The sequence below is a fragment of the Boleophthalmus pectinirostris genome, unplaced genomic scaffold, assembly GCF_026225935.1.
Source record: "Boleophthalmus pectinirostris isolate CB_2022bp ecotype Guang Dong unplaced genomic scaffold, ASM2622593v1 HiC_scaffold_10, whole genome shotgun sequence".
In the NCBI taxonomy this organism is placed as follows: domain Eukaryota; kingdom Metazoa; phylum Chordata; class Actinopteri; order Gobiiformes; family Gobiidae; genus Boleophthalmus; species Boleophthalmus pectinirostris.
The window spans coordinates 21,881,757-21,896,266 of NW_026570971.1; the positions used below are offsets into that span (position 1 = coordinate 21,881,757).

General features: G+C 38.4%; 1 protein-coding gene across 1 annotated transcript; it reads right to left on the reverse strand.

The window, feature by feature from the left end:
* Positions 1 to 796: 796 nt before the first annotated feature.
* On the reverse strand, positions 797 to 4,008 carry stx11a (syntaxin 11a). Its single transcript, XM_020919662.2, is given in 3 exon segments — positions 797 to 2,391; positions 2,393 to 2,855; positions 3,757 to 4,008. Coding segments are annotated over 2 exon segments (885 nt in total). The 5' UTR covers positions 2,851 to 2,855; positions 3,757 to 4,008; the 3' UTR covers positions 797 to 1,964.
* Positions 4,009 to 14,510: the final 10,502 nt, after the last annotated feature.

Sequence of the window (14,510 nt, forward strand, 5' to 3'; positions counted from 1 at the left end):
TTCCTGTTCACTGGCCCATCAGTCATAACAGGCAGTCAGACTGGAAGTCTGTAGTAGTCTAGATTGCCACTAGATCACCTGACTGAGGCATTTTAAACACACAATAATGGATGCGTTGGACTTATGATCTAATTATCAATAGTCCTCTTGGGTTCGAACCACACTCCTGGTATGGAAATATCTGATTATCTAGTTTTCTCTAAAAAGCCTATAAATAGGTGAAAATGTTTTATCTGTGAGTCCCAGCTGGTCTCAGGCTCTGTCTGTCACTCCATCAAAGATTCTGGTCAAATTAGGGCATCAGGAATTTTGGCCTATGGGACTGTAATCATTCATTTTAAATATTTGGCTTCTCACATTAGGCACACTAGGCCTAAATGTAGTAGTTGTACATAAGATTTTTTATTTATTTATTTCAGCTGGAGTTATATTCAATACTCAAGTAATTCTTTTGTTCAGATCTTTGCCAGAAAAAAAAAATTCTACAAGAAACTTTAAATGTTGTTAGTTTTGAGAAGTCCAACAGATATTTGTGAATCTTGTCACTATTTCTGTTCTTAAGTTTTAAATAATGGCTCCTTTCCTTTTATACAGGGTGAGTAATTGTAGTCAGTTCCTATATACACACACCATACTTACACCATTGCTCTAGGCATCTAGTGACTAAATCTCCTCTTAACCTTCAGAGGAAACCACATCTGATGTGTGGCTCTTTACTAAAGACAAGACATGTTTAGCAACAGTTTGCATTACCCGCCACTTCCAGTTTCATGTTTCCCAATTATCAACGGCTCCAAACAATTAAGACAAGGTTTTATTTTGAAATAAATCTTAAATACTGTATGACTCAAGTCAAAGTTGTAGAACATATGAACAACCATTTTATACAGCAGCTATGCAAAATATATGTAAAACCTGATCAAAATAGAAGTAGGTCTTCACGCTTCAATAGGGAAGGGCTGAAAAAATCTACAACTATGAACTTGAAACTAAATGAAACTAAATACCACAACCCTGACACAAAAAATAAATTTGTGGTTGCTGAGATAACAGTGTTGGGAAGTGCCATGCCAACCTACATATTCATTCTCTGTTTTAAAAGAAAAAAGTGAAGACTCATTAAGGATTTCCTAATAAATACAATAAAATAAGTACAAAATAAAGCATTATATTGTAACTGTGTGTCTGTGCTGCTGTAATGACCAAAGAAAAATATGTGGAAATTGGGTAAAATGTAAAATAACTCTTGATAAATTCTCTTGTAACAGTATTCAGTATTTTCTGTTATTTCTCTTAGTAGGTTTCCACTATAAACAAATAAAGGAAATGCAAAGTAAACGGCTAGATTATGAGTTGCATATCTGTGCTGCTGCATACTTTACTGGCACACCTACCAAGTTACAAAGTTACAAAGGCTATGTCGTTGGATTTTCATGTGGACATTATGAAACTCGTGAAAACCCCCTAAGATGTAAAATGTACGTCTTATTTTGTATGTAAGAATTGTGTTTGTAGTAAGCGGTACTTATACTGTGGATAAACTTTTAAAGAGATAGATGCCCTGACATGTTTATGAACTCCAGTCTGAGCTCGGGCCCTGTGTAAACACGCCGTACCAGGTGAGTCACTGAAGCACCTTTATCAGATATCACATCCATCATCCTAATGTGCAGGCAAACACAGATGGATGCAGAAGGGGCTGTCTTACGCTTCAAGCTGATTTCATTATGACTAGAAAAGCAGATGTTGGTAGATTTAATTATCAATGCAATGTAAACGCATTTGAACTGAAAATTGTCCATTAGGCGCTAACGTTGCAATCCAAGCTACAACATCTGGCGTGAGAACTAGGATAATAGCATCAACCAAGTCATCACAGTTTGTCAGGGTTGCTCAAATCCTCAGTGCTGTTTTGGTAACTACATAAAACATTGGATTGTGTGTCTTTTTGTGTCTTTTCTTTTCTAATTACAACACGGAAAGCAACAACAGAAGAGCTTTTTACATGGATTGTTCTTCTTGTATCTCACTGCTTTCTTAATCTGCTCTGTGGCATTGGCGACATAGTCTTCAGTTGCGCACACAGTAGCCTCTATATTATTTATCATGCACCCCTGCTCCTCAACCAACAACGCCATTTGGAAAAACAATTCATGTATATCCCGGATGCGACTCTCCAGGTCCAGTAACTCCTTGTGTCTGATCTCGATCTCGTTCAGGGCCGATTTTGCGCTCCGCCCCTCTAACAGGAGATTGTCCGAAAACACATTCCACTTCCCAGTCTCGATCATCTCATCTATCTGCTCCCTGGTCACCTCTTTGCCCATGATCTCCGCTTGCCGCTGTATCCGTGTTTTGCAGTTCTCCCTTTGGGCCATCTCGGCTTCGTTACTCAGACATGGCTTCGTGAAATTCTCGGGTTAGAGATACGTATTGAGATCTCACCATTCGAACCACGGCTGAAGTTGGGCCTTGTTTCTCTTCCAGTTCTTTGCTCAGCTTGCCCAGATTTTCCAGACGTTTATAGATGGCTTCCCCCCTAGCTTTAATATCTTTTCCTAAAGCGTTGGAGTCTCGTTTGATGCTGCTGATTCGCCGCACCGACGTCAGGAATCTGGTATTTTGTTTTCCCAAGCGCTTGACGTCCATTTTGAGAAGGAACATCTCTTTCCTCATGGCTTGGGCGTCCTTGTAGATGCCATCCATGACATCCTCTCCCTGGAAGACCACGGCATGCTGCTGCAGTGGAACCTCATCAGGATCCCCACTGTTTGCGTCATGTCTTTCATTAGACCTGGGCTCCTCTTCCTCCAACTTTAGACCCTGCAGCTCCAACAGTCGGTCCTTCATTTTACCTGATAAATAAATAAAGAATTGATAAAAAATACTTGCATTATGTAACTTTTCCACATTCCTGTCACAATGGAGGTGTTCCACAGCATAATATAGCATTAAATTTATTAAATTCCTTGGGGACAAGCAGGTGCCTCCTAAGGCCAAGTTACAAATCTATGCCTTTCACTCTTCACTGTTTCTGAAAGTATATTAAATTTAGGGTAACACTTTTTCAATATTTCAGTCAAAGAATAGCATAGCCATTGACACAGTTGGCTGAACTTCCCCCAGAAAAGTGACATAAAGTGTATTGAACTTCTATTTATGTCATTCTTTGTAAAGCCTGGGTGTGGTTTGATTTATCAGATTAATGACTAAATTTATTTGCACTATTTAAGTATTTTTAAGGGTTTTTTTTTTGTTTTTTTGTTTTGTTTTGTTTTTTCATTTTAGAAAGTAGGAAATATTTCTATGAGAGCACAGTTGCTTTTGTTTGTCTCTCCACCAGAAAAGATCAAACCAACACTTTAAAGGTTCTCACTACTGAAAAGTCCCATTGTAAATATTTGAAAAGCCTGTTAATTGCTACTTCTGGAGCTCCTACATCTCAAGAACAGAAGCAGTACTTTAGTAGTACTTTAGAAGTCTTTGCATGGGTGTGCCATCATTTGACCAGTGATAATTTGTCCAGCCTGGGCTATCGTATTAACTAAATGAAGGTACAAAATGAATTAGGCAGTTCAACTACTCATCATTCACAATAATTAATTAAAGGGCGTCAGTTTACACAGCGATGATTCAACGTGGTGCACTTGTATTTACAGGAGAAAACCAGTTACTATTTACATTTTAAACAACGAACAATGAAACCAACGTCATTGTCTAATTTGTACTTAAATAAAATATACGTGCTTCGCTTACCTTATTCGTACTCAACTCTCCAAAGAAGCTTCACACATAGAAAATGACATTTCCTCTTTCAGGGGGCTGTTTCACCATATTTCAACATGCAGTGTCAAGCCGCATATTGGCCGCTCTGTGTACCGGACGTCTCAGTGCGCTCTCGTTTCTGCTCCGCGCGCACACATGCAGCAGGTACAATGCGGAAGATCACGCCTTCCTCCCACAGCAAGAGCGCATCTGAAACTACCGTGTGAAGTGTTCAGCACGGAAGATGACAGAGTAGGAGGAAACCCAGCCAAGCACTCTTTTTATTCGATAGATTTTGTGTGCGTAAAGTTGGGCAAAAGGGCGCAGGTGTGTTTAGCATTGAAATTCCCTCTTGGTTATCACGCTGCAAGTAAAATTTTGGAATTTGAGTTTTAATTAACTTAAAATCAGCTGTAGTGTGTTATGTGCCAGATCCTTGATGGTCTTACCTGTGTTGTTCCAGACAGTTTAAAAACACTAATGAGCCTGAGTTTGTTCAAGGTGAATTAAATGTGTAGATTTTGTCCTTTAAATTGTAGAAGGCACCCACAATTCATTAGCACGTTTCTGTTTCCACCAGTGTAACATTCTGTCAGCATGGAGTATGGACATATCTTTATGAGCCCATCTCCACCACTAATCTAATAAAGCACTTGAGTAATTATGGCCACATCCAAAAACAATTCGCATAACCCCTTAAGCTCCCAAACTAGATCCAACTGCTTCTTGTGTCCTGAATTTGTATCCTCATGACCCAACCCAGCCTTATTACAATAACTCAAGATTGCTTCTTTGAGTGCACAGCTAAAAAACAACAACTGTAAGACTCTGGCACCACAGGCTATGGGGTGAGCAGCATGTCCCATTTGCATATTCTCTCTCATTTAGGTTTGATTCGCTCTGCTTCTTTTTGCTCTTTGTTTTAATGTTGGTGGCAATAGCTTGTTTAGCATCTAAAACTGAACTTCCTTTAGGTCATGGATGTCATGTTGGATTTGAAGTTGGATGATTCTGGCCTGGGAATTGGGTGACCTCCATGAGTCTGAATGGACTTTTTAGGGGTGAAACAAATAGTCTCTCATGTCTTGGAGAAGAAAAATGTGTTGCATTTATCTCTACTTTTTGCAGTCTTTGTCAGGACATTCATGTATAATTGAGGTATATCGAATAATTTGTGCACTGAAAAAAAGGTTGCTGGATTTACGTAAAAAAGTTATGGAAAGCAGTTGCATGCAATAAAATTATGTTTAGGCTTTGAAACTTATTTTGATCCCATCTACACATATTTTTCTCAAAACATGAATGTCACTTTTTCATGTTGATGAAATTTGATCAAATCATGCTGAATATGCATATTTATCTTATGTTACCTTATTGTGAAATGTATAAGTATGTATAATTTAATTTAATTGATCTAATTCTGTAAAATAATACAAAAATAGTATTTAGTTTTCCACAGTTCTGTATTGTCTTAACAGAATCAAACATACAAAGAGCACAAGTACAGTGTGGAGCTGGACAGTGTGAAGATTTATTCCAGTGAAGATGCTCTGGTCTCTGCCTGTGGACACAGGAATAACACGATTACATTATGATGATCTACTCTGTTGTACATGTTTAAATACATTTAAAGTACCTATAATGGACTAGAACAGAATCACAAGAACATTAGAACTGTATCTGCAGAAACAAAACTCACCATGTGCTGCTTTTCTTCCTCTAAATGCAGTAACAGGTAGGGCATCTGGTATAAAGACCTCCTAATGCCACATCATTGTAGAAACACGATTACTGTTTCAATAGGAAGTATATTTTGAAAAATGTGTTTAAAGTCATGTGGTCTGTGTTTTGTTGGTTCTCAAACATCTTCCTTTTTTCTGAAACATCAGCTGTAACATTCATGAACGTCCCCACAGCTCCAGCAGAGCTCTGGACATCACTCCTTGTTTGCAGACGACTCTGGAACAAACACATTCAAATCTTAGTACAACTGTCACCCTCTTGTAGATGTACAGTCAAATACAATTTGTTTCATAGAAAAAGTCCTTACATTAACTCTAATTTCAAATAAAACACCACAAACATGTTTTAACAATGGTGACATTCTAAGCCAGAGAAGCACATAAAATCTTTGAAAAGTCTTACGTCCAAATCAGCTCTCATAATCCTCAAACTTCAAACTGCATGTCCTCTGCTCCTGTAACTGTCCTGTGTCCTGTTACATTTGAATTTTCCCTCCAAAAGTTTTGAGGAGGAGAATTCCAGAGGGATTAAAACATGCAGGTCCCACATCGGCCACAATCAAGCAATCTTTGTAAGATTTAAACATGCTGGACAGAGAAATGTAAAAAAGTCATGTTATTGTTGTCAAATTAGTTTTTGCAATTTGAGCAACCCCTCTCAGACCATTTTTTCCATGTGGAATATAATAACCAAAGAAACAACATTCCCTCCAGGCCAAATAAGATCTGGTCTATTTTTGGCTAAAAGGTTACATACTGTGGCTTTAAAGGAACAATGCTGTCAACTCAAATGCATTATGATTCCATTTTATTGCAAAAACAAAACAGTTCAGCCTTTAGTACAAATCCTGCATGAGTAGTATTGGCTATAATATGAGGGTACCTTGCAAAAAAAAAAACAAAAAAAAAAAACTTCAATATGCAAATCACTACAGAGCAAATTCTCTCCTTGAAGAGGAGGGTGTGAAGAAGGTGGGTGCTCACTTTCTCTGTGTGCTTCCTCTCCTAACTTTTAATTAATTATTAAGTGATCTAGTCCTGTGTGTTATCTTGGCATCTTATGACTTTAAGGAAGTAAGTCACACATTGTTGCCTTGAACACAACCAAATAGTTTAGCAATTGCAAGCTGGTGTGATAAAAATCTAACACCAGTTTTGAGAAACATAGAGAAGCTATGACAGACACATTTTTATCACAGATGGGCACTCTATGCTGTATATTGAATTTAGACACTATATTGCATTGTATATATTTATAGCATCAAATACAACTAAGAACTATCCAGTAATAACTTTTTTCCTGCTATAGTACTTACAGTCAATTGTCACTGTCTACTTTATTGCAAAGTATAATGTGATGTATTTTCAAGATAAATTCATAGGAAGAGCCCATTAGATAAAGAAGACCAGAGTACTGTGATAAGAACTGTGGGTTTTTATCTGTAAAAAGGGAGTAGCTCAAACTTAGAGCACTTAACTTAAATGCAAACCTAAAGCTTCATACTTTATTTGTTATTATCAAGTTCATAACTGTGAAGTGATTTTAAAATGCAAGTCATCATTTACCCTTAGCTCACACACAATTCAAGACCCGAGCCTCTCATACATTCGTCATGTTTTTCCACAAATGCATCTTGTGAGAATTATTCACAAGAATAAGACAGATTTAAATTAAACCGTGGGCGAAGAGGAGGAAGTTGGTCTTATACTTGGTGTCAATGTGTCAATGGTTATTTCCACTAAGTTACAGATGAGTCAGTCCTTCAGACTGCATGGGAGAATCTGGTGTGATACTTTAACAGCAAACTCCCACACAAAGGAACAATTCTAGTGTTTTCCTTTAGGAAGTCATTCTATCCTGATTTTCACATGTTCCCCAACAGCCCCTCATTATGAATCGACCAATTCTGGCAAAAAGCAGGTGGATATTTGCTGTACTGCCAGTGTTGTCCAGAAGATGTCAGTATTCCAACAGTGTGTCTAACTTCGAATGAGGTTGTTTTATGCTGCACACCACTTTTGCCGCAAATAAATATAAAATTTCATTCTAACATCATCGTGTCCTTCATCATAATACACGTTTTTTGGAAATAAAATGTTTCCCTGACTGACACCAAATTTTCAATTTGGTTGAAATGGTTTTAATGACACTTTATATGTGCTGGAATTATTTTCTCAATTTTATTCTACAAAAAAATTAAAACGTATAGATTAGAAGAGTCATTTAAAACCAGAAAGCCTCAGACAGAAAGGTACATGTACATATGTGTATCAGATGTAGAAGCTCAGAGTCTCAGGGTGAATTTATCTGAAATCAGCTGGTTCAGAGTCAGAGCCTCCTGATGGCAGAGCCAACATGAACCAATCATGTGAATAATGCATTACTCAAAAATATGTTATCAGGAAACACTTTCAAATAAGATGTACAAGTTATCGGAAAACCTTCCTTTCCTTATTATATCACAGTCATTTGGAATATGTTATATCTGTCTGCTCTAAAGCAGCTTTCTCTTCAAAACTTCAGGCATGAGACTGACCAAAAGAAAAAGTCTCTTTTTCTCATTTCCGATTGCACAACAAGCCGTGGTTAATATATTACTGTTAAAATGTACAACATAAGAGAAATCAGGAAAGTTATACATGTTATACAGCGCATGTTGAATATATTCAAAAAGAAAATGATCTGAAAAGCCCATGAAGTGTTTATAGTGAACGTGCCAAGAGCACATTCTTGCTTAACGAGTCCAAATCAGCTCCCCTCAGGAACAATGGAGCGCTCTGATCAAACTCAAAGCAAACAGCACAAGTCAGACCTCAGATCAGGTCAAGGTTTACAGTTATGTAAGACAGTCAGCACAGTAGCATCTGAATCACAAGTAGGAGACGGGTTCACAGAATAGCAGAACATTTAAAAAAAAGTTATTTGGAGAAATAAAAATTTTATGTTGTTGCCGTTTTGAGTCAGTGGTTGTCACATGGTGAAACAGCAGTTTACAGGTTTTCAAGTCTAATGCCTGTTCTTGTGCAACAACTCATACACAAAATGTAGTTATATGATTAAGTGAGATTCAGGAGCAGGACCACGCCTCAGCCGCCCTCTCCTCTCACCAGCGAACCACAACTCACCTCGACCACGCCTCTCATTTCTCAGAAGTCTATATGTAGCAGCCTTTCCCATCATCCCAGTTTGTCTCGGCTAACTTGACCCCACCCTCCCATCCCTTATTTTGTCTTTCAGTCATAAGACCCCTACAGGGGGGTCCCGTTCCGGCTGGGCCAATTGTAGATTGAGACAGAGCGCTATGTTGTTGTTGGCGTGGTCCTAGTGAATATACAGTCACTGACAAAAGTCTTGTCGCTTATCCATTTTGTAGAAACAAAAGCTTATAACCTGACTTTAAATTAATTGATTGGTTTTAGAAATGTCTCATATGAAAGCTAAAACCCTCCCAAATTATGCTCAATATACTAAAATAAATTTGCTTCACTGAAGAAAGATTGATAATTTAATGAACACAGAAAGGTCAGATTTTGGCAAGACAAAAGTTTTGTCGCCTACAGAAAACTGAACAAATAATTTACTTCAAATACAAAAATATGTTGCATAACGTCAGTGAATTAAGTAGTGGTGCTGTGAGATCCATATTTAATATCTTGTATGACTTCCATGAGCTTGAAGGACGCATCCATGCGGTTCAACAATGATTCATACAATTTGTTGATGAAGTCATCAGGAATAGCAAAGAAAGCGTCTTACATGCCTCCCAGAGTTCATCAAGATTCTTTGGTTTTGCCTTCCATGCTTCCTCTTTCATTCTACCCCAGACATGCTCAATGATGTTCATGTCTGGTGACTGGGCTGGCCAGTCCTGGAGCACCTTGATCTTCTTCACCTTGAGAAACTTTGATGTAGAGATAGAAGTATGCGATGGAGCACCATCCTGCTGCAAAATTTGACCCCTTTTATGGTTGGGAATGTAAGAGGAGCTAATACTTCTTGATATTTTAGGCTATTGATATTGCCTTCCACCCTGCAAATGTCTCGCACAGCCCCATACTGGATGGAACCCCAGACCAGGATTTTTCCGCCACCAAACTTAACTGTTTTCTGGGTGAATCTTGGATCCATGCGGGCTCCAGTAGGTCTCCTGCAATATTTGCGGCGGCTGTGATGTAATTCAACCGAGGATTCATCTGAGAAATCCACCTTCTGCCACTTTTCCAGTGTCCATCCTTTTAGCAGGCTGTGGGCCTTGCAAATGCCACACGGTTTTTTAATTGCCTTTTTTTTTTAGTGCTGGTTTCTGTGCACTGATTCGACCATGGAGGCCATTTTTCCAGAGACAGAATTCTACAAACTGTTCTGGTTGACACAGGAGACTTGAGGTGACCAGGCCTGGTGGAGCTCTGCTGCAGTGGAAAAGGGGCTGGCCTTGGATTTTCAAATCAACAAACGGTCCTCCCGAGCAGTTGTCTTGCGGGGTCTGCCGGACCTGGGCTTGTCAAAAACATCTCCAGTCATTTCAGATCTTTTTCTTATTCTTTGTACTTGACACTGAGACACATTGAAGGTGTCAGCCACCTCAGCAGTGGATCTGGTCTTCAGCCTCTTGATAATTAACGCTTTGGTCTCAGGGGTGGATCTTAGGCATGTTGTCAGAGGTCAAGTTGCAGTTGATGTGAAGGTCTGCTGTGCTGGGGTTCTTTTTTATACACACCCACTAATTGATTGATCAGTAACTGATCACAGGTGAGGCTGTAATCTAGGATTGGGTGCATCATATGACAAGGCGACAAGACTTTTGTCTTGCCAAAATCTGACCTTTCTGTGTTCATTAAATGATCAATCTTTCTTCAGTGAAGCAAATTTATTTTAGTATATTGAGCATAATTTGGGAGGGTTTTAGCTTTCATATGAGACATTTCTAAAACCAGTCAATTAATTTAAAGTCAGGTTATAAGCTTTTGTTTCAACAAAATGGATAAGCGACAAGACTTTTGTCAGGGACTGTACATGTATTGGGATTGGACCAGTCAGTGTGGGGAAAGTGGGATGTGCTTGGATGAGCGCTGAATCATCTATCCTCTAGCTGATCACCAACTAACTGCAAACTTCAAAAACCTTGATGAGCACCTGTGATCAAGTATCTGTGATCTGAGTGAGCACTCCCAGTATCTTATCCTCAGCTCCCACTGCTTGCCACCGAATGATGTTCTGCTGTAACCCAAGAAAACTACTGAGATATTTGAATCAGATAAACAGCCAGGACTGTGGGCTTTTAAAAAAGCAGAAAACAGACAATTGGACAAGGTACTATTTTCATGGCATTGCAGATACAGTCTAATTTGACATGGTGCTGGTGCTGTCTACAGATATGGACGTGTGCCGAAGGCTGTAAAATAACATTTTCTAATCATAATTTAAATATCTCTCTTCAACTGTGCATCTACAGTGTCATCATCAGTGTGCGTACATTCTCAGATCTAATCTGCTACTGAGTACTTGAGACACACATAGGTCCACTGAAACTCATAACTAGGTTTGTAATGGCTTCTTTATCTGTCTATGTTTTACACTATAAATAAAATGTAGTAGAGTGAAGGTTCAAGAATTTGTCAGTACATTATAGGACATACATTTTTGACCAAACCAAAAACTGTTTGGGGTTGCTTTGGAAGCGGTAAAAACATCAGCTGTTTTGAGTTACCTAAAGTTGTGACTCAGATTAATTCAACTTGTTAGAGCTGAGCGGAGGTTCACATAACAGCCTCAGTGTCTGCATTGAGCATCTGATCCAATTAGCATCAATGTCTGTCATGAGGTCGTCCTGTTTCTGAGGCAGCTTCAAGATCTCACGCTTCAAAGGGCCTCACTGTCCACCTGTCCTTAGGTTTACTTTGTATTTTACTTCTAAAATGTGAATTAGAGCAGTCAAATATAGAGACTTTTCTTGTCCCATCTCAAGTACAGGTTAAACAGTTCCTAACCCATTAGAAAACAACAACACAAAGACAACAACAACAACATTTATCAGTTTTGTGTCTAGAGAAAAAGTTCCATAGAAATAATTTTTGTAAGAATTGTAAATTCCTAAATAATGGAAAATGGAACAATAAAAACAAAATAGAAATTGAACTGCTGCACAGGTTTACTTTTATAATCTAATAATTGTCAATTAAGTCTGGTTCTTTGACTGGAGTGCAAAGGCTACTGCTTGTAATTTAATAACTTCTTCTTTGAAATTGATCCAAAATAATTCAACAGTCAACAGTTTAGCCTTTTGTTTTTTTATGATTTTGAATCTTGATAAATCTAACTCGATACAGAATGATATCTGAAAAAGTTTTTCTAAGAATTAAACTTGAATGGAATCTTTGAATGGAAAATCCACTCTAAATTGTTACACAACAAACCTTTTTCCAATATTTTTTGAAGGATGTATTCTTATCTGTGCTGTCTCACAGAGTCTTGCACTTTTGTGGTGAGATATTTGTTTTTTAATTATTAATGAATTAAAATGACTTCTTTCAAAAACCTAAGCTGCTTAGATCGTTACACTGGGTGGCTTTAGATTTCCAATGGACATTGCCACTGATGAAACAATTTTTTTTATAACATTTTAGTGGATTTAAACAAAACATGCATGTATAGACAAGATGTTTGCACTATTCTCTGGTGGCCTGTGAGGTTAAAAAGGGTAAAATAATAAGGGTGTCTGCTTTACATGTACATACCATGTACCATATAAATTCACACAGAAACAATTAATGAAAAAGTCCTGGTAATTTGCTTTAAGTAATTTTTCTGGTTATTTTGGTGCAGTTTTGACCAGCCTCACAAACAAAAGTACACATCAGTTTAGAAATGTTTTGCATTATGAGGACACCCGCAGCTTTAGAACAACTTTTCATTGTGTGTTCTTTCATCCCTACTGATCTGAGATTATAAAACTGTAGTTACAACTCTCATTGTTCATATTTAAAATAATAATAATTATTATTATTATCATTATTGTTATTATGCAAAGACTGGAGTGGTCTGATTTTGTTAGAACTGCTTTTATAATATAGCTCATGGAAGGAAAACAGTAAATGTTACCCATTTACAAGAAAAAAGTTGTATCTGATGCAGGTACTAAATGCAAAGGAAAAAGGAATTTGCAGGTTTTTGAAGTCTGTAGGTTTTCCATGGGCCAGGGGACCTCACCTTACACCCAGAGTTTTGGGACCACTAAGGTCTGTTTGCATCGTGATCTATTAGGTAAGACGTCTATCTGAGTCTGAGATGAACTGCCCTTTCAGTATAAATAACTGTACAGATGTTGGTTGTATATTGAAAGTTTCCTCTGGGTTCACTGTGTGCTTTAGCTATCATTACATAATATCTCATGTTTCCATTCAAATTGACTTAAGTCTGCTTTGCTGCAGTGATTCAGGCCAATCAGGTGCTTCCCCTTTTAATCCAATGATCACTTTGATTTGGGCTGGACGCTGTGTGATTGTATTTTACTAATAAACCTTTAGAGAAGAACCTGCCACAGACTGGTCACAGTCATTCCCCAAGAGGCACCAGTGACTCATAAATAATATCAAACATTTAGAACTGTTGACAGAGTGGTTAGCAGCAATTGTAACTATAGCAGCAGTGGGTATTTTTGACATCTCTTAACCTGAACTCTACTGAGCATTTTATTACAGTTGTACTATATGATGATATTCATAATATGACCTGCTGACCTCATGAAATGGCTGTTAACATTGGACCATAGTTGACAGTCATAGCAAATGGTAATACTTTTATATGTTTTTATTATTGCATAACAGTTCAGCTGAGTATTCAGAGGCTCTTATGAGTGCATAACCAAATCCTCTGTAAAGTTACTGAGACGCTTGTTGAGTTTGATATCGCCTGTCATGAGTTGAGAGAAGGTGTGTCTCATATGACTCCAGGACACGGGATGTGCAGTGTCATGCTTTGAGAGGGGAAAGGCACGGCTCCATTCCCACAGTGCGCTGCTGCAGACTGGTCACTGCCGGGTCACACTGGACAAAGACATTAGTCCAGGCTATTACACACATGTTACCACTGTAACATCGGCCTCTGTGCTCGTTTAAAAGAAAAACAAAACAAACGACGCACTTAGAATGACTGTAATTAGCTAAAGGTCACATAGATAACAAACAGAATCTAAAGGACAAGAGTTGCATTGTGTAGGCGAATTTACTCTGGTGTTTATGTCTGTCAGTAATTATGAAAGTACAGCTGGAGCAACCTGTCAGGAGCAGGGAACCCATCTCGGGGACCCATCTCCAGATCTTAAGCTAAGCTTGATCAAGACTTCCTTAACTGGAGGCTTTTACCTAACTAAGTCAAGAGCCATTGTCCAGACTGGTATCATAGAATTCAAGAGTTCACGGTTATGTTTCATGTTCAGTAAATATTTTAAATTGAGAGAGGCAAGCATGCTGTTGCTGTGTCCTTGAGCAAGACACTTCACAGTTTACTAGCACACAATAAGGAAGGATGGCTTTAGGGAGTCTGTTGGTAAACGTCTGCACCATGCTCTCACAAATGACATTAAACAGTTAGACTCAGCCCCCTCCTCTGCTTCATCTCAGGGCCAAGATTGTATCACCGAGATCTACAGCACAACAAGCATGAAACTGTTCAGAACAGGACAAGCTGCTATTTCAAGTGCCCACCCAACATGCATGCTGATATGTCCCACAGCACACAGTCCACAGAGACACCAGGGCAGCTGCAGTAACATCAGTCTCAAAGGATAACTGTCTGTTTATTTAAGCTATAGCAGGACCAAAATGTTTTTTTTATTTTATAATCATGAGAACAATTTCCTCAGATCCTTAAGACTGATGAGCTAAAGTCACAGTAGTAGCTTGAAGTAGAGCCACTGCTCCTCCAAAGGTTAGTTGTCCAAAGAGTTAGGTGTGCTGGGCATGTCCCAGGAGGCCTTGTGTGTAACACACGCTGAATGAACACTG